This window comes from Castor canadensis, chromosome 5 (assembly GCF_047511655.1).
Source record: "Castor canadensis chromosome 5, mCasCan1.hap1v2, whole genome shotgun sequence".
NCBI lineage: Eukaryota > Metazoa > Chordata > Mammalia > Rodentia > Castoridae > Castor > Castor canadensis.
This window is the reverse complement of record NC_133390.1, coordinates 2,564,205-2,585,726: the sequence shown is the minus strand read 5'-3', so window position 1 is coordinate 2,585,726 and position 21,522 is coordinate 2,564,205. Positions and strand designations below refer to the sequence as shown.

The following is a 21,522-nucleotide window of genomic DNA, read 5'->3' as shown; positions in this document are numbered from 1 at the left end:
TAGGAAGAAGGTGCTCCAGATGAGGACCAGACAGCCCAGTCACTAGCACTGACAACCTCAAGGCCAACTCATCAGCTAGTTCCTTGCTCTGCAAATCATCTTTGTGAGTGAGCAAGATCTTTGTGAGGCAGCAAGAGACTGGGGCCTCTCCTTATCCAGACCACTGTGGGGTCAAAGGAGGAGGAGGCCAGACCAGCAACCTAACAGGGCCTCTCTCAGCAGACTACTTCTGCCCTGCCTCCCCTGACAAATACCACAGGCACTTCAGCACACCCTTTCACCTACACCTGTTCTACTTAGTGCCTAAATGCGAATAGGACAATGGCCGTCCTCACTGTCAGTCTCAGCTACCACACACTACCTAGCAAATCTCCACATTGGGTGGTGACCTTGGGAGTGATGATTACTGCCCTTTTTTTTGAGTTAAAAGACTCTTCTTTAAATCTGGTAAAGGTTGTGGACCAATCCTCCCCAGTCCACATGCACACACCCTGAAGGCCACAGCACAGGCAAGGCTCTCTTCCCTCTTCGGGAGGAAGCCAACAGCCTGCTGAGCATGCTCCTCCTGGGCTGCTGAGCTGCTGAGATCACAGGCCAGAGCCACTTCTCCTTCTCTCCTGGCAAGACCAGGCAGCACACCCAGAAAGCTCAAGCATAACACTCCACTTCCTCCTACTCCCGGGCCCCATGGAGCCCAAGGCACGCACAGGGTAGCAGAGCACAGCAGCGTGGGCTGGCCCCGCTCACTACTCAAAGAGCCCCCACCACGCTTGCTGTTTGCATTCCTTCTCTCTAGAAACTGAAACAAAATGTCTGGCCCTCCAAGCTCTGGTATCTCTCAAACATTATAAGGCATCTATGTCACAGTCCTGATAACCAGGTATTCTGTCTGCCACGAGGGTCACAGAATATGGAAACGGCAGGAGCATGTCCAACTTTCAGAGTCTGCAGCACAGTCCCTTCATGCTGAAAATAGGGGCAGTTGGTTCCCAAGCCTACACAGAACAAGCCATGAACCTGCAACCAACAGTTATGCCCTTTGCCCAGCTACTCAGATAAGTTTCTCCAACTGTAAGAGGAGAAGCAATGACACCTAACTAGTAAGGAATACACTGCAGGACTGGTCACCATCAAAAGGAATCATCCTCCCAGAAGGAAACGATTAAAAAAATAACTACATTCAGTGGGTGTGGAGGTATGCACCTATAATCTGAGCACGTGGGAGGCTGAAGCAGGAGGATCAGGAGTTTGAGGCCAGCCTGGCCTACACAGTGAGACCCTGTCTCAAAAAACAGAAAACAACAATGACCAAAACCCTTACATTTGACAATCAATTTTCCACTTACAAAGACTTCTTACACACATTACTGCTCTTTTACTTTGAGGACTTTCTTTGCCCAAAAGAACATGAAACACACTGCTGTCAAGTAACCCTGCAAAATAAACAGGATATGCCTCTTAACAGACTCAGTAGTAAGCTGGTACTGAGACACTAGGAATAACATGATTCGTAAAGGTACCTGTCATCCTACTATAGTTAAAAGAACTGTCAAGAAGAGGCAAAAAGAATGCAGGTCCTTAAAGACATTTAAATCTTGACTGAACAGTACTTGCAATCCTCACAGCCAGCAGCATGTAAGGAGATCAGTATCAGACACGAGACCACGTGCTGGGTCCTGAGCGGTGACTTAAATTTCTAAGTAGAAATGAAGCTCACAGTCATTTGTTTTGTGGCTTCCTGAATGTCCTGAAGCATTAAGCCTGTATACACTCTCACAGATAAATCACATCTATTAAAGCTCCACCACTTACTAGTCATACAGCCTCTGAGGCCTCTACACTACTGTGAGCCTCAGCGTCTCCAGAAATAAAATGTGCCTGTGTGTCAGGTGCCATAGCTCACACCTCTAATCCTAGCTCCTCAGGAGGTAGAGATTGGGAGGACTGCAGTTCAAGGCTGCCCAGGCAAAAAAAATCTCATGAGACCCCCATCTCAATCAAAAAAAGCTGGGTGTGGTGGTTATGCACCTGTCATCCCAGCTACACAAGAAGTATAACTACGAGGATCATAGTCCAGGCTCGTGGGGGTATAAATGTTAAAAATTAATTAAAGCAAAAATGGGCTGAGGCGTAACTTAAGTGGTAAGAGTGCTTGCCTAGCAAGTGCAAGGCCCTAAGTTCAAATCTAATACTAACAAAAAAAAGTGCCTGTTGTGAAGAGTAAACAAACACAGTAAGGAGAGGCTGTGGTCCACACAGTGGTTGCCATGTAGTGAGTGCACAAGTAAGTGTGTTGTGTGCATGTGTGCTTCCACTGCTGCTCACTTCAGAACACAAAAGGGGGCTCTGGGGACTTAAAAATAAGTAAATCCAAAAAGTATTACAGGTTGAGTATTCCTTATTCAAAATGCCTGGGACAAGAAGTATTTCAGATTTTTTAGAACTTTAGAATTTTCATGTATACATAAAGAGATGTCTTGCAGGTGGGGCCCAAATCTAAACACAAAATTTACTTCTATTTTTATACACATAGCTTGCAGGTAATTTTATACATAATTTTCAGGACAACTGTGCTGTGACTGTGACTAGTCACATGAGGTCATGAGTAGAATTTCCCACTTGTAGTGTCATGTGCGAGCTCAAAAAGTTTTGGATTTGGGTTTTTCAGATTAGGGGTGCTCAGCCTGTATAAAGAAGGTCCTCCTCCACCATCACAGTTTCATAAATGTCTTGCCTTAGTGATGCTAAGCATTTTAAAGAATGACATTACAATCTTCTGCACTCCTATAATTAAATATTCTTCGTAACATAGGCCTGAAAATTAAAAGTATTCATAGGGTATTTCTTTGGTCAGGGTGTGAAATCAGGAACTTGAAGGAAACCACAGCTAACCCAGTTTAGGAAAAACAACTTTCACGGAGCACCGTCTGAAGCCCTCAGGCCCAGCTCCACCTGCTGTTGACAGTAACAGCCTCCATTTTAGTAAACAAACTGTTCAGCTAAACCATGTGAAATATTTTTATACATCAACAGATAAATCCTGGCGGCTTCCTACAGTTCAGCTTCATCCTATGACCAGGCGCTTGGCTTTGTGCAGATTAGCTCATGTTATCCTCATGGGTTTTCTGAAGCAACTGTCACTGTCACCATCCTTCGGGTGAGAAGCTGGAACACAGGCCAGCCTGCCAATGTACTCAGATCAGCAGACCTGGCACCTGGCATTCCAGTGTCCCCACAGGCTCTGAGTTTGCATTTGATATCTTCATATTTTGTCAAGAAAAGCAAAGTAAGCAAGTTAATGCTGGCAGGATATGTTGTTAAGTGAATGTGAATTTCATCTCCAAAGATCACACCTTCTTTATTATTCCTTTACCCTGCCTAAAAAGAAACTTGGAATTAATTTAGGAAATTTTGTTACTTACATTACTATAGCAACAGTGAGTCTCACTACTTCAGCTAAGAGAATAAACCTGCAACTCAAAGTGGCTAAAACAATAGTAACATTCATCATTTCACATAACATGAAAGGGCTGATCCAGTAGCTTAATTATGGTACCAAAGACCTGGGTTCTCTTCCCTCAACTCTGCCCACCAAAGCACCAGTGTGCAGGGCCATACACTTCCCTCATCCTTCATCTCGAGTGAAGGATGCCTCTCCCATCCTTCAGCCTTGATGGAGCTACCTGGGTTGCATGTCCACCTTGAGACCAGGGGCGAATGGCAAAAGGACACTATGCAAGGAGCAGCCTGCCCCCTCTAGCCCCAAGCCAATCATTGCCCTGATGGTGGGATTACCATGACTGGCTACTCCTTATTCCGCTCTCTCACCTAGGAGAACCCTCTGGGGAGACTGACAAACCTTGCTTGGGCCCTGGTCCACATGAATTGGATTCTAATTTCTAGGGATCAAGGACACCACATGAATACTGGTGCACAGGGTGGAGAGAGTGTGTGTGTGCATGCGTGCACGAATACTGGTGCACAGGCTGGAGTGTGTGTGTGTGTGTGTGTGTGTGTGTGTGTGTGTGTGTGTGTGTGTACATTCTCTTTTCTCCAAAAGGTCTCTGAATCACAAGCTCATGAGCAGGAATGTAAAGGTCTAAATAAAGTTGGGGTTCTGTTAAAACGAAGGACAAATGATACTGACAAGCCACACAGTGTCCATTCTACACAGACATGCCAAATAAACTATGAAAATAAAGCAAGGTAGGTCCCAGAGTTCAGCTGCATTAGGCCCTGGAACCATACTGTCCTTGCTACTAGCTAACAGATAATTTTATGCCATGCAAACAGGGCATTGCCTCAATGCAGAGAAACTAAAGCAGATACTTTAAAGCAACTGAGGCCAATAGGAGAAGGGGACCAGGAACTAGAGAAAAGGTTAGATCAAGAAGAATTAACCTAGAAGGTAACACACATGCACAGGAAATCAATGCGAGTCAACTCCCTGTATAGCTATCCTTATCTCAACTAGCAAAAACCCTTGGTCCTTCCTATTATTGCTTATACTCTCTCTACAACAAAATTAGAAATAAGGGCAAAATAGTTTCTTCTGGGTATTGAGGGGGTGGGGGAAGAGGGAGGGGGCAGTGGGGTAAGGGAGGGGGTGGGGGAAGGGGGAGAAATGACCTAAATATTGTATGCACATATGATTAAAAAAAAAAAGAAAAAAGTGCATTAAAATTAATGTATGAAATGTTTCCTAAAAGCTTTTGTACTTCATGCTGGACATAGTAAAATGCAATAGCACAGATTTTTGTTTATAAATTCCCTAAAAAGCATGTGAATATACATAAAACAAATTAGTTTAAAAAAAAAAAGAACAGGACATTGATCTTAAGGGCATGATGACATTACACAATTGTAAGACAGACCCTGAAGCAGAGCTGGAGATTTAGCCAAGCAGTAGAGCACTCACTGGGCATACACGAGGCCCTGGGTTTGATCCCCAACACTACAAATCAGTTAATTTCCATTTATGTAAGCAGAACTATCCTGCATGACTTCCTGGATCAAAGTGAAGCACAGCGTCTCTCCTGACCAGACCCTACCAGTCAGTGTCTGCTATATCTGAGTCTCTGTGACCTGACAGGCAGGGGATTTGGTGTATACAACAGTCCAGGAGTACACCTCCTCTGGATCCATAAGACTTTGAGAAATCCAAAGTTTTCTCTACAATTTTAGCACTTGTAATGATATCATTTGTGTTCAAAAAATATAATCTCCAACAACTATTTTATAGATGCTAATGCCCCAATTTTCACCTTCTACAGAGTTTCACTTGACATTTTTATAGGAAGTTTTTCTAAGATGTTATGTACTAAGACTGTTCACAGCTGGTACATTTACAAATCATATGAGAAATTTAATTAGCTGAAGCTTAATAACCTTATAAAGGACAATAATCGTAAGCAATCAGATCTGTCATCAGTGAGTTAATGAAGAATGCTCAATGATATTTGTCCTTAAAGAATAATGCAGAATCCATAGAAAATGACTGTAAACTTATCACAGTGTTTGTACCCTACATTAAAATAAACCACCAAAAATGGAGCAAATATTACATTTTAACAATCACTGCTATACCATAAAAAACCGCTGATTAAAGATGAATAAGTGAATAGTTAACCACTATAAAAGATAACATTAGATCAGAGTATATTTTAAAGTAAAATTGTAGAGTTTTGGTTTTGGTTTTTGGTAGTGCAGCCATGTTAGCTCAGGGCTTTGTATTTGCTAGGGAAGCACTCTATCACTTGAGCCAAGCCTCCAGCCCTGGCCCTTAATTCCTATTTTTACTTACTTTCCATTGTAAATTAAAAACCTAAAAATCAGAATCTGATTACCTTTAAACATATACCCAAAACTCCTTTTGTTGCTAACCCCTCCTTGCAAGGACCCTACTTTTTCTTCCTCCATTCTTCCTTAAATTCACCTGGTTCCTAACGCTATACTCCACAAGACATCCTTTTAAAGATTACCAAAGAGTTGGGCATGGGGCTACCTGCCCAAACCTAGCACCTGGGAGGTTGAGGCAAACAAGAGGCCAGCCTGTCAAAAAAAGAAAGGAAGGACAAAGAAAGAAGGCAAGGAAAGAAGTCAAAGAAAGAAGCAAAGGGAGGGATGGAAGGAAGGAAAAGGGAGAAATTAAAAGTAGACACAAATAAGTGGAAAAATATCCCATGTTCATGAATTGAAAGAATAATGCAAAAATGTCCATACTACCCTGAAGTGGTATTAATTCAATAAAACACACGTCAAAATTCCAATGGCATATTTCACAGAAACAAAAAGACTATAATTCATATGAAGCCACAAAAGATTTCAAATAGCCAAAGCTAGAACAAGAAAATAAAGCAGGCATAACATTTCCTGATTTCAAATTACATCACAAAGCTGTAATAATCAAAACACTACAGAACCAGCATAAATACAGACATATAGTCCATTGTATAAGAACAGAGAGCTGGGAAATAAACCTGCACATGTATAGACAAACTAACTTTTGACAAGGATGCTAGAAACACACAACAGGAAAAGGATAGCATCTTCAACAAATGACATTGGGAAAACTAGACACCCACATGCAAAAGAATGAAATCAGACCCTTATGCTATACCACAGGTCAAGATCAACACAGTATAGATTAGAGATATAAACTTAAGACCTGAACCTGCAAAACTCCTGGAGAAGACACAGGAGAAAAGCTCCATGATTAACATCTGGCCAGTGACTTTTCTGATAAGTGGGATTACATCAAAATAAAAAAGCTTCTGCACAGAAGGAAAACAAAAAAAAGTAAAAAGGCAAATTATGGGATGGGAGAAAATATGAAAACCATGCATCTGATAAGATCTAAAATATACAAGGAGTTTATAAAACTAAACAGGAAAAAAAACCTTTTTTTTAAATGACCCAAGGACCTGAACACACTTTTCTCCAAAAATGACAACCACCAGCCACATGAAAAGGCAATCACTAATTGTTAGGGATATGAAAATCAAAACCACAATGAGATATCACCTTATACCTGTCAAAACATCTGTTATTAAAAATACAATAAGCTGGTGCAGTGGTTTATGCCTGTAATCCTCACTACTCAGGATGCAGGAATCAGGAGGATCTCAGTTCAAGGCCACCCTGGGACAAAGTTCACGAGACCCAATCTCAACCAATAAAAAGTTGGGCATGGTGGCACATGCCCGTTGTTCTAGCTATGCAAGCAAATAGATGATAGGGGACCATGGCCAGCCCAGACATGAACGTGAGACTATGTGAAAAATAACTAAAGCAAAAAGGGCTGGGATCATGGCTCATGGTAGAGTTTAAAACCCTAATACCATCCAAATAAATAAATAAATAAAAGACAACACTGTCAGTAAGGATGTGGAGAAAATGGAACCCTCATACATTACTGATGAGAATATAATTAATACAGCCACTGTGGAAAACAGTGGAGGTATCTCAAAAAATTAAACATAGCAGAAATCCTACCTATGATTTTGTATTCAAAGGAATAGGAATCAGGATCTCAAAAGAAATAGCTATACCCTCAGATACACTGCAGTATTATTCACAATAGCCAAGTTATGTAAATAATCTAAATGTCCATCAACAGATCAACAGATAAAGAAATTGTGTTATTATACAATGAAATATTATTCAGCCTTTAAAAAGAATGACATCTTGGAGGAGGGGAGAATAACAGAAGGGATGAAACAAGCTGGAATACACTGTACACACATATGAAACTGTCATGTCAAAACCCCTGTATAACTATTATACACTAATAACAACTTTTAAAAAACAATGAACAGCCCTCTTGCATTTCCAAAAACATGGGTGGATCTGGAGGGCAGTGTGTTAAGCGACATAAATCAGGCATAGACACAACACCGCCTGACCTCACTTCTGTTGGAACTCATTAAGGTAGAGACTAGAACAGCAGTTGCCACAACGGATGGCAGCAGGGAAATAGGGGGATGTTGGTAAAAGAGTACAGGATAAGTAAGTTCTACAGACACACTTCAGCACAGTGTCAGTAGCCAATAACACTGTACTGTACACTTGACCTATGCTGAGGGTAGGTACTAAGTTTCCTTATCAAAAAGAAAAAAAAAGAATAAAAAAGGCATCCAGAGAGAACTTCAGGAGGTGATGGTTATGTCTATGGCCTTGAGGGTGCTGACAATTTCATCGACATATTACTTAAACTCACTGAAATATATAAATACGCAGATTGTACTCAAGTAGATTAAAAATATATAAAAATAAGCATAAGATCCTGTTCCCACTAACAAGAAATGTAGAGTCTAGCTGTAGATAACTGGTGTCTATGAAATAAGTAACAGGAAACAACGTTCCACTGTACTGTCTCTAAAGAAAAGGAAGACAAAGAGAACTCCACGTGGAGTGAAGCAGTGGAAGGTGGCTTCTAAGTGTTACAGCCTGAGCTGAGCCTGAAACAATGGGCCGGAGCAGGAAGGATGAAAAGAATGGGGGGTGCTCAAGGTCACTGGAGTAGTGCAGGAAGATGGAACGTTGTGTAGAGTATCTGAGAAATGAGAAGGGCAGCAAGGGACACCCACTCATCCAGTGTCTCCAGCAGGCAGGGCCCGGCACGCCTGATCTCCTAAGGCACTGCACAGACAACCTGTGACAGTCCTACAGCTACCACACAGAAGAATTCAGACATGGCCTTCAGGCTGTCAGCAATTCAAGCCCAAGCTCTGTGAGAGTTGTGAGAGAAGAGGAGGAAGTCAGGCAAGGCTGCTCACAGTTAAGAGTGCTCTGTTGTTGACCAAAGGGCCAACATGACTTAGAGAACATCAGCAGACAGGAGAGCAGCATGCACAGGACAGTCAGCCAAGATGACGATGCAATAACAAGGGCAGGAGCTGTAAGGAAGGACAGAGCAACACAAGATCTTCCATTCTTACTAGAACCCTTTCCAACAGCTCTCACAGAGAGAGCGTGTGAACACCAGCCCACCAACTCACACTCAGCACACAAGCTGATAGGCAGGTGGGCCAAGAGGTGGTCCTACCCACATGCTTGGAGTGGAGTCACCCTTGGAGTCATTTTCCTTCAGTCTTGGAAACCTTGCCAAAATTCCTCCACCTTCATTTATGCAGTGAAGTATTCTGCCTTTTTTTCCCTCCCAAGTACTGGGGTTTGAATTCAGAGTCTTACACTTGTCAGGCAAGTACTCTACCACTTGATCTGCACTCCAGCCCTAATTTTCAGATAGGGTCTTGCATTTTTTACCCAGATCTGGCCTCAGACCATGATCCTCTTACCTATGTCTCCCAGTAGCTGGGATTACAAGCGGGCATTACCACATCTAACTCTGCTCTCAGTTTTTAATACTCTGTCTAAATACTGAATTCTTAGTTGAGCCTTTTCTCTCAGAACTTTGAATATGTTATCCCACTGTTGCTTCTGAAGAGCAGTGGCTTTTAATCTTATTTGTGGTTCTCCTACACATGACCAGAAGATTTTCTCTGTCCTAAATTTTCAATCATTTGATTCTATGTGTCCAGATGGAGATCTCTCTGTGTTTACCCTAGTTGGAGTACACTGAATTTCTGGAATACATACTGTTTTTCAATAAAATTGGGAGGTTTTCTACCTCTGATTCTCCATCCAGGGACTACTGTGCATATATTGGTTTGCTTGCTGACATACCATGGGGTCTCTAGCTTTTATGATTTTTCTTGATTCTTTTTCACTCTGTTCTTTAGACTATCCAATCTCTGTTGATCTAACTTAAAAATGCTGATGCTTTCTCAAATCTGCTGTTGAACCTATCCAGCAAAATTCATCCATTTCTGTTTTTATTTTCCTCTGTGTATTTCCTTTAGGTTGTTTCAATTTCTTTTTATTTCTTTTTCTTTTTTATTAAAAGAGGTTTCCTTGTGGTATTTCCACACATGCATGCAATATACTTTGATCAAATTCACCCTCTATCACTCTTTCTTATCCCCCTCTTTAAATAATTTTTATTATCTACTTGCATACATGTGTTATCAAGGACTTTATCACACTCAGCCCCTTGATCTCTGAATTTCTTAAAGTAGACATCTAGCTTACCAATTCTATGCTTTCTTCTTTTCTAACACAAGTATTCACATAAACTTTTCACTAAGTACTAATTTAAATGTTTGTTACTTTTGATATGTAATGTTTTCATTGTTTAATCCAAAAATTGAATTCCATTATGATTCCTTCTTTTACTCCTGAAATACCTCATTTCTAACTCAATTTAATTTTTATTAATTCTCTTTGTTTGGGGGTCAGCACTGGATTTGAACTCAGGGCCTCACATTTGCTAAGCAGGTGCTCTCCCACTTGAGCCACACCCCCAGCCTCTTTTGCTTTAGTTATTTCTCAGGGAGGGTCTCTCATGTTGTGCCCTGGCCAGCCTACAGAATGATCCTCCTACTTATGAATCCCTCCTCAGTGGGATAACAGTTAACCACCACACCCAGCTTTTCTGTTGAAATGGGGGTCTCACTAACATTTTTCCAGGGCTGGCCTCAAACTGTGACCCTCCCAAGTAGCTGGGATCAGATCACAGCCATGGTACCCGGCCCAGTTCTCCTGTGGTTAATGACTCTTAGTTTCATTCTGCTGTGGCCAAAACATACTCTGCATGGATTCTGGCCATCCGAGTTCATGGCCAATGGTCCACGAGTGCTCAAAACTGACATACATTCTCTAGCTGGACACAGTGTTCTAAGTCTCCAATAGGGCAATCCCTATTAAGTCTTTGGTTTCTCTGTCAGTTACTGCCTGAGGAGTGTTAAGCTCTCCCTAATCATGGGGGACTTGCAAATAATTTATGCTTTTTTTGGCCCTTCTTATTTATTTTGAGACTATACTAGGAGGTAAATTGATGAGTCTCTGCCTAATACATTTTTTTCCATCATTAGGCATTATTCTCTTGTTTTAGATAAATTAGTTGTAATCAACACATAGTTAAATCAGTTTTAAATTCAGTCTGACAATATTGTCTTTTAAACTAGGTCTTTTAGTCCACTTATATTAATTGTATTTGTGCATACATTTGGATTGATTGCTTATGTTTTATATTATTTTTGTTTCTTCTCTTATCTTGCCATCATTTGACTACTTTCACATTCCATTTTACCATACACAAATGGTATAAACAGCACTCTTCTCATCTCTATATCACTCTATGAAATCAACCTGGCCACCCAAAATCAATTACATTCCTCATGCATGGGACCTCAGATACAAGAGAACTGATGTCCTTCTCTTTCTAGCCTTGGCTCCTGTTGTCATGGTGCTTCAGCTCTTGCTATGTTTATGCAGCAATGTCTATTTAGATTCACACACATCTCAGCCACCCTCTTTGACCATATTCCTCCTAGATATCTCATCCCTCCCATCTGAGACCACATTCCTCCAGGATTGTGTTACTTAGAATTGTCCATCAGGAGGGGATGTGGGTGAGACTTGTTTTTGTTTGTCTGAAATGTCTGTATTCCACCCTTGTTATTGAAAGGTATTTGGTGAATGTGAGATGACCCCCACAGGTTCATGTGCTGAATGCTTGGCTCCCAGCTGGTGGCACTATTTCAGGAGGTGGTGGAAACTTTAGCAGGTAGGGCCCAGCTTGAGGAAGGGCGTTTACTGGGGCAATGCCTTTGAAGGTTATGCCTAGACCCTGGTCCCTCTCTCAGATTTCTACTTCCAGCCTGCCATGGTGTGAGCTGCTCTGCCATGCCCTCCCCACCGTGATGGCCTGAAACCTCTGAAGCTAAATAAGCCTTTCCGCCTCCGTCATTCGTGTCAGGCATTCTGTCACAGTGAGGAGAAAGCTGACTAGCAATGAGGGAAGGCAGTATACCAATTTGGGTTACTCTCTCTCACATTAGGACACTCTACTGCTGCTGCTAAGGGGCAACTATCAGTCAAGTGTTGTTCCTTTGAAGTTTATATCTGTTTTTATCCACCTGTTTCAACCATTTCTGTCTTGTGTTCTGTACTTTTTGCCACAAAATGTCTTAGGTGTAGCTTCCTTCCTTCCTTTTCTTCCTTTATTTCCTCCCTTCCTTTCTTCCTTCTTTCAGTGTTTTGATACAGGGTCTCACTATGTAGCGCAAACTAGCATGGAACTCACCATTCTCTTGCCTCAACCTCCTGAGTGCTGGGATTAGAGGTGTGTGCCACACGCCTGGCTCAGAAGCTTTCTCTTGCTTTCTCCTGCTTGTAACTAGGTGGACTTCTCAAGGTCAGAGCTGCTCCTCACCAGCCTGGGAAGTCCTCACCTTTCTGTTTCCAATGCAGCTTCTGTGCTGCTCGCTCTGTCCTTGACATTCAGAACACTGGCCGAGTGGTAAGCTCTTAGTCTCTCCTCCTGTCTCCTACCTGGTCATATTTTCCAGCTTTGTCTTTCTGTGCTTCATTCTGAGTAATTTCCAAAGATCTACCAATCTTTTCAACTAAGTACAAACTACTATTAAATTGTCCAATAAATTTGTAATTACAGCTAATTATAATGTTAATTTCCAGAAGCATTATATGATCTTTTTCAGGTCTGCCTAGTAATTTTTATAATCTCTAACTCTTTACTCATGTTAATCCCTTCTGAGGGTGGAGCTGTTTGTTTTGTTCTGGGAGCTGGGGATGAAACCCAAGGTACTTGTACATGCTAAGCAAGTGCTCTACCACTGAGTTACACCTTCAACCCTGTGTTATTTCTTTAAATATATTAAATCTAGTTATTTTATATTGGCCTGCTAATCCTAATCTTTGAAATCTTCTACAGGTCTAATGCTACAAACCTCCGCTATTTCGGTTGCCTTTCAATGATAATGTTCCCCCATGCTTTTTGTGCTTTTAGGATGCGATCATTGATCTTGGAATGCAATCTGTAAGAATTCTTTAAGGACTTAGCTGCAGTCAAAAAATCCTTCAGAAAGGATTTACGTTTTTCTCTAAATGGGGATTCCTCAAGAAAAACACAACCAACATGGTATGGGGTGGATGGATAAGCAGATGGATAGAAAGGTTAAGCAATTTACTTTAAGAATTAGTTCACATAATTATGGAGACTGAAAAGTACTAAGATACATAGGCAACAAGTTGGAGACCCAGGAGAGCCAATGCATAGTCTAGTCTGGAGGCCCTGAGGCTCACAACCCAAGAGGCAGGAAAAGACCATATTCGAGCCTGAGCAGAGGAGTTTCCTCTCACTCAGCTTTTCTGTTCTATTCAGGCCTTCAACCAACTTGGCGAAGCCCACCTGTACCAGGGAGGGCTTTCTGATTTACTCAGTGTACTGATTTCAAAGTTAATTTCATCCTGAAACATCCCCACAGGTATACAAGAATGTGTGACCAAAGTCCAATCAAGGTGACACATAAAATTAACCATCACAGCGTTCAACACTGCCTGAAAATCAGCCTGACTTCTCCCATTGTACTCAAAGCCAAAGGCCAAAGCAGTTCACTTTCCTGAAAACTTCAGAGTTGGGGTAGTGTCCTCAGTTTACCCTCACACTGATGGTAAGCAACTTTGGGAGTTCCCTATTAGGCTATTATTGGGGTGGGATATGGGCTTTGTCTTCTGTCTCCCATGCCCTATGAGCAATGAAAACTGAAGGTCAAGTTTGAGCAAGTGGTGTGCTCCCCTGTAATCCTGCACTCAGGAGGCTTAGGCAGGAAGATTATGAATTTGAGGCTACTTAGGGCTACCTAGTAAGTGGTTCTCTGTGAACCCTTGCCCTCCCACTTTCACATGGCTTTTGTGTTCTGAGAATGAGTCATTTTTATGACTCAAAGGAGTGGGGTTTTTTTTAAATGTTTTTTACATCTCACCTAACACTTTGTTCAGTGAGGAGAGCTGATCAGGGAGAAGTCTGTTCCCCGATACCTCTGGTTCCCAATTAATGGCCTGGAACAATGAACCACAGGGAGACCTGCAGGGAGTGCTTCACATGAGATGATGGTGGATCAGAATGGGGGGTGGGGGGATAGGGGCAGTGGTTGCTGGTGATCCAATCCTGGATGTTTTGAAAGCAGAGCCATCAAGAATCCCTAACAGATTTGACATGAGTATGAAAGATAAAAAGGTGTCAAGAGTCACTGGAAGGTTTTTAACAGTCTGAGAAATTGGAAAAGTAGAGTTGTGATTAAATGAGACTGGGGAAGCTATGAGTAGTGCTGGTGTGGGAGAAGAGTAGTTTAGTGTGAACACCCTGGACGTGAAAGTCCATTAGATGTCTGTGTGGCGATATAGACAGTTGGATCTGTGAATCTGGAGCATGGGAGAGATGTCTGGCAGTCTTCCAGATTACACAGAAGAGCTAAAGCGATGTAACGTGGGTGTGAGTGCCTACGTGACCATTCAGCACTGTGGACACAGACATGAAGTGCAATGCCACGGTTACAAGCATGATTCTAACACACTGCGTTTGTAGTTACATGGCGTGGACACCACCACCAACACACCCTGTCCTCATCAGTTATTTGCTAGAGCTCTTTGCCAGTTCTGTGGCTTAAGAGGAATGTGAAGAATTTAGACAAAGTCTGGAAAAAGCCAGACACACAGGTGAATAAAGGGAAGGAAAAAGGAAACCCAGCAAGGGTTAGAGGGAATGAGATGATCTATTACAGGATAGGATTAACAGCACCTAGTCCTGTTCTCTGCATCAGAGGGGTGGTGTACACTTACAAGTAACTCGCCTAGGTCAAGCAAAATAAAAGGAATGAGTCTTCATTGCAACACAAGATACTTAGGTTAGAAATAAAAGAGAAAACTAACATCTATCTAACACCTACTGTATTAGGTGTTAAGATCTGAGAGAAAGAAATTCCCCCTTTACAAATCAGAAGACCGGGACTCTAAAAGGTCAGGTGATCTGGGTTTAATGAGGCTAAAGGCTGTGCTCTTTGAATTCATCAGTTTCCTAACTGCACATACTGATAAAGTAGGAGCTGATTATTCAGAGAGGTAATGTGATCTTTTTCCCTAGATCTTAAGAAGCAGACAGCTTCACATTCTCTCCCAGTCCTAAGTAGTCACAACACCTGGATCCTGAAACTAGCGCCACCACCTCCACCAAGCACCAAGCTGCACGTGGTTTCTCACGGAATGCTTCTGTTCTTTTTCTTACTCTATGATAAAATGCATATTCAGCTTTCTAAAACACAAGTCAGGGCAGGGCTACTGTCAATGGTAGAATGCTTGCCTTGTATGCCTGAGGCCCTGGGTTCTATCCTCAGCACCATCAAAAACAAAAACAATTTAAAGCACTTATCAAATTATAGAACACATTTAAAACTTAAAGTAATTCCACTCAGAACTCAGTGGTCAAACATCTTGGCCTTGAGTAGGCCTTGTTTTGAATGACTTTAGAACAAATGATTCTAAAGATATCAAGTAAAATGACCTTGCAACATATCTGTAGGGCTGTGCTTGCTGTGTTGAAAGAACCAAAAATTGTCTTCAGGGACAAGAAGGCCTGGCATGCCCCAAAACCCAAACGGTACATTAAGACAGCCTCTCAATTCCCCACACTGCCTATGACCCTAAGTTGTGGCAGGAGTATCCACCCATGTTAAAGAGCACTATCTCTTGACAGGGTCAGGAACTGACTCGCTTGGGCTGTGTGCCACTGACAGAGATACAGAAGTTAAAATGAAACTCACTGTAACTTTCACTCACCCCAGGAACATTTCTGGAATAGCACAAAGAAAGGGCAACAGAAAACATTTAGCCTAAGTGGGTTTTTATGAGAAAGCAAACAACTCACAGAAGGCTGCTGAAGGATCACTAGCTAAAATCTAGGCTGGATAGAGTCTGGCATGTTGTCTAAGAGCAACTGTCTCTGCAAAGTCAATCAAAGTCAGACTAATGGCCACTAAGGTGGCTCTCTCCAGGACCAAGGCTTCCAGCCCTGAGGTATGCTGAGCAGCAAATCAGTGGCATGGGTAACTGCTAACTTTGGGCAAGCTACTCTCTCCTCTGTGAGAATCAGCCTCCTCATCTAAAAATAAGAACCAAGAATGCCTCACCTAACCTCAGTGCCTTAGGGCACTGACAGAAATAAATCAGTGAGCACACATGGTGCCCTTAGAGCAGCGGCTAGTGCTGCACCAGGGCTTCTTCAATTATTCTCTTCCTCTCACCACCACCACCCTCCTGCAAACTAGCACTGTCCCAGCTGGATGATTACCTTACAGGTCAAGTGCAAAAGCTCTCTCTGACTCCAGGATTCTTGAAAAAGCTGTTTGGTTAAGTATCCAGTCCTGGTGAGGGGTATTATCATGGAGCACAAATGAAGCTGCTTCAACCAGTCCTTAAACTACAGAAGGCCTGGGGGTTTGCCTTATTTGAAGTGACAAGTTATATGCTACAATTTGAAGGACACTGGCAGAAGACATGGACTCTTGATTCTGAGACAAACACCTTTTTACTCACAGACATGGCCAGAGTATCTATCTTTGTGCAAAGTCAAACCTCAGTGCCACAAAGATGACATACATGCCATGGCTGTATCACAGCATGACAGCCCAAGCTTAGGGCCAAATCTCTTACAGTGGGCAGTCAGTGTGCCTGACCGATGCATTTATCCTGAAAGAACAGACAAGCCCACGCTTTGCTTTACCCCGTAAGGGTGTTCACTCTACACAAATCCCCCGAAATTCAGAAAGCCAGAAAGCAAGGAGGCCTAATCCTGTTCCTGAGATGTGGACACAGGAGAAAGCCCTGTACCCAGCAAGACATTAAGTAAATGTTGATGTGAACTCAGGCTCATGGAAAGTCTTGATATCGACAATATATCAATTCTCCCATAATTGAACTGTTGATTCAACACAATCTCAGCAAAAGTTCCAAAAGGATTTTTTTGGCAGAAAGTGACAAGCTTATTCTCAAATTCGCATGGAAAGGCAAAGGATTTAGAAACAGCTCTTATTTACTTTTATCTCTCTTCATATTCCTTTAGTAAGAACAAAGCTGGAGGGCTTATACCACCCGATTTAAGATTTATTAAAAGCTATCAAGATCTGTTATACTAAATGGTACTGGCACAATGATACAAAACTAGATCAAACGAACAGAAAAGAGTTCAAGACTAGCCCATCCTATGTATCCTCAGTTGATTCTCACCACAGCAAAGGCAATTCACTGGAGAGGGGTCTTCAAACCAACAGTGGTGGCGCAATAGACAGCCTTACACAAAAGACGCCTCTCACCACACATAACTATTAACTCAAAACAGGTCACGTACTTAAATGTCAAGTGTAAAACTACAAAACTATCAAAAGAAAATGTATTAGAAAACCTTTGAAACCTTGATTTGGGCAAAGATTTCTTTATCAGAAGCATGATTCATAGAGGAGAAAGAATGTAAACTGAACTCCTAAAATCTAGATCTTTTGCTCTTCAGAAGATGCTCTTACGAAAAAGAGAGCGCATGATTTTCCCACACACCTTAGAAAAGATTCATATAAGAGCTCTCATGCTCATTAACAGAAACAGAATAACAAAAGATATGACCAGACACTTCTTGAAACAGGGTATGCTGATGGCAAAGAAACATATGACAGGATGCTCCACACCAGTAGTAATAATGAAAACACAGTCCAATACTAACACATCCCTACTGGGATATCTAAAACCAAGCAGATGACCACAGTGAGTATGGTGGACATATGCAGCCTCTGGGATGCTGAAGGCTGCCTGTGGGAATGTGGAATGATACAGCCACTTTGAAAGACAGTGTTGTAGTTTCATTAAAACTAACATGCACCTACCACATGACCTAGCCACTGTGCTCCTAGGATTTACCCAAGAGAAATAAATATACATGTCCATGCAAAGAGCTGCCCAAGGATGCTCACGACACCTCTATCTATAGTGTCCCAAAGAGCTGGAGATAGCCCAGATGACCAACAAATAGCACGGTGACCCATGTTAGCAGATACTTTTTAGCAATGATAAGTAATGAGCTACTAATACACAAAACAACATGGCAAGAATCTCAAAATAATCGTGGTGAGTAAAAGAAGCTAAGCAAAAAGAATAGAAAAGCTATAGAGAATAAAAACTGAACAATGGTGTGTAAAGGAGGCAAGTGGCTCTCTGGAAAGTAAGCAGCAAAAGGGAGGAGGGGAGGATCAGTGAGGGTACAGAGCACGTGTTGGGAGTAATAGTTTATTCATTATCGTGATCAGGGTAATTATTTCATGGGTATTTATATCAAAACCTATTAACTATTCACTTTAAATATATGCAGTTTGTTGTGTGTCATCATACCTCTATAAAACTGTTAGAAAAAAATAAGTATTCCACTTACTGGAACTGAATCAAAAACAAAGAAAGATTAGGCTGGGGGTGTGACTCAAGGGTAGAGCACCTTCCCAACAAGCACAAGGCCCTGAGTTCAAGCCCCAGTACTGCCAAAAAAAATAGAGATTAATTTGAGTTATGAAATACAGAAAGTCTGTTTTTGCATAGCTGAACAAAATATATACCCACTAAACTGTTTAAAATTATGGTGAAACTGGAATAAAACTTTAGGTTAAGTTGGTGGTTAAGAGTGAAAGGAAAAAGGTTTGAGGTTTTTTTTTTCTGGTGGTCCTAGGGTTTGAACTCAGGGCCTTGCACTTGCCAGGCTGGTGCTCTACCACTTGAGCTGTGCACCAGCCTTTTGGCTTTAGTTATTTTTTGGACAGGGTCCAAAATATTTTTGTCCAGGCAAAATTACAAAATTGCCTCACAATGCAATCCTTCTGATCTCTGCCCCCCAAGTAGATGGGATTATAGATGTGTGCCACCATACCCAGCCCAGAAGGGGTTTATTTTAAACAACACATTGACAAACATCCACATGTGACTTCAGAGCAGCATTTCTGATTTCTTTTTGCCCAACTTCTTTAATGACAGGACTTCTCCTTCCATGTTTACAGAGAATGGGTAAATTGATGCAGTTTCTACATGATGACCTTATGTCATAGCTCACCAGCAAATCACAATACTTGAGAAAGAGAACTAGAAAGCACTTAGCATACCAGTGACTTTTCTAGAGTTTGCAGTCGCTTTTTACAGAGTAACACCTTGAGATCACAGCTCTTGATTTCTCACACTTCAGCACCTCTGCCCTCAGCAGAGGCACAGCACACAGCATACAAGGAGAGTACAGCTAACTACTCCTTACCACTCAAAAGCCACCACAGCAAGGGGATAAATCCCGGGCTCTCGCTGATGTATTTTAAGCCTTTTGTGTTGATGCTCACGTTGTACAGAGACATCAGCATTAACCTGAAATGAAAAAGAAAAATGGTGTTGACAAGTTGGTTTATCCACATTACATTTCACCCCAAACCCATCCCCTGCTCAAGAGGACTTGAATGTATTCAGAGGCTTCCTTACATCTCAGATGTCCAAGTACAACATCTGGAGAGGAAGTGCAGCAAGTCAATGCAGGTGAAGTGCATTCATCTACATGAGGCTACAGGACAGTGGGAAGCTTCGACAATGACATCACAATAGCACCGTGATGGGCTCAACACATCCAAACATGAAGGTAGACAGGGTCCCATGGGAAACCTCGAAAATGCTGCTTATTGACTCACCTCTTTTAGCACCACACCTGCATTTATGTACAGGCAATCCTCAGTTCACAAGTATATTGTGCTTAAGTTCAATGCAGCCATCAAAGACCTAAAACTATCTTTTCATTCAATGAATATGACACATTACATCAGGCAGCCAGGTCAGGCCATCAAGACTGCTTAACCTACTGCACGTGGGACATGATCTATCACACCCCATCACCCCAACAAGCAATAAAGCAGTCTCCTTAGCAACGCTGGAGACCATGGCCTTTGGTTTCTAAAACTGTTGCAGAATACAGAGACTTCAGATCCTTCACACTTCAGAGCAATTGAAAAAATGCTGAACAAAGGGCTAGGGTGTGGCTCAGTGGTACAGCACTTGCCCAGTATGCATAAGGCCCTGAGTTCAAGCCCCAGCACCACACACACACACACACACACACACACACAAAGTTAAAGCTGAGAAATATAAACCCTCAGATTCAGGGAGCACGCAAAAACAACTCAAAAAGACAAAGGTAAAGAGAGATCTGCATACCTCACAATCAAACCAGTGAGCACTGGAGACAGAAAAGTTTTACAAGCAGCCAGAGAAAAGACACTATCTACAAAGAAGCAATTCCGCAGAAAGCCAGACCCTCAATAACAAAGACAGGAGCCAGAAGGCAGGGAAAGTGTGCCTTCCAAGAGTTCACAGGGAAAAATGACAGCAAACTTTGAATTATAAACCCATCAAAAATATCCTTAGCAAACAAGGTAAAAATACTGTCAGAGAAACATCAGAGATTTTTATCATGAAGTACCCTGAACTAATAGAATTTGAAGTACAGATTCGGAAGCAAGGGAAGTAATCTCAAAAGAATGTTCTGAGATACAATGAGAAACCATGAGTAAAGGGGAGTGCAGTGCATGGATGCAAGCTTGGACATGGTCCACAAATGTGTGCAGTCCAGGATGTAAATGTTCAAGCACTCTAAGGTCTCTTCTCCTGAAAGAGAAAGGCATCAATTATTTTCACAATAGGCTTTAAAAGGGGGATAATCACTGAAATACAGAAACAGAGGTAAACATTCAAGACTCTAGAAGGAAAAAGATCAGAAGAGATCCTAGTGGATTCAAGAGGAAGAGAAAGGAAGGAAGGAGATATTAGAAAAAGAACTAAGAAAAACATAGTGAACAGAAAAGCCATGATAGAAGTAATAAAGCCAAGTATTTTAACTGTTCCAAGGATTAATGGGCAGTAAGTTCCTATTAAATGGCACAGAGACTGAAAAACAAAATTTAATCATGTACTGTTTTAAAGGAACACAATTAAAATGAAAGTTCAAGTTAAAAAAGGCACAAGCTGAGTGCCATATCTCACACCTATAATCCCAGATACTAGTGAGAAGGGTAAAGGGTAGAGATTGGGGGGATCAAGGTTCAAGGCCAGCCCAGGCTCAATTAATGAGCCAGGCAACCACCAGTGATGCCAGCTATTCAGAAGTGCATAGGAAGGTCACCGTCAGGAAATAAAAAATATTCAAGACTCTACCTAAAAAATAATTAAACCAAAAAAGGATTGTGGGTGTGGCCCAAGTGGTAGAGCCACTTGAAATGAAATGAAAAAAAAGAAAAGAAAGTGGAACAAGATATATCAAGCAAACAGTAACAGAAAAAAGAAGCGGCTGTGGTAGATACATTAACAGAACAGAGATTAAGGGAAAAGCATTCCAAAGCTAAGAGAGTAAACATGTAATGCTGAAAGGCTCAGTTCATCAAGAAGACACTCAAACTTGGACATGTCTAATGATGTGACAACAAAATACATAAAAACACAAATTAACACAACTTCACGGTGGCCAGTCCACAGTAAGGAGATTTAAAAGTAAGCCACAGTATTTGGTACGCTAAGCTAGCTCTCCATGCCATTAAGTTAGAAACCTTTTTT

The 21,522-nt window shown here is 41.7% G+C and overlaps 1 protein-coding gene across 4 annotated transcripts in view; it reads right to left on the bottom strand.

The window, feature by feature from the left end:
• The window catches only part of Hsf2bp (heat shock transcription factor 2 binding protein), a 94,284-nt gene that overhangs the window by 15,820 nt on the left and 56,942 nt on the right, over window positions 1-21,522 (bottom strand). For all 4 annotated transcript variants that reach the window (XM_074072555.1, XM_074072557.1, XM_020152616.2 and 1 more), the window contains exon 8: window positions 19,193-19,296. In XM_074072555.1, coding sequence (XP_073928656.1) covers window positions 19,193-19,296 — 104 coding nt within the window. The remainder of the gene's footprint in view (window positions 1-19,192; window positions 19,297-21,522) is intronic.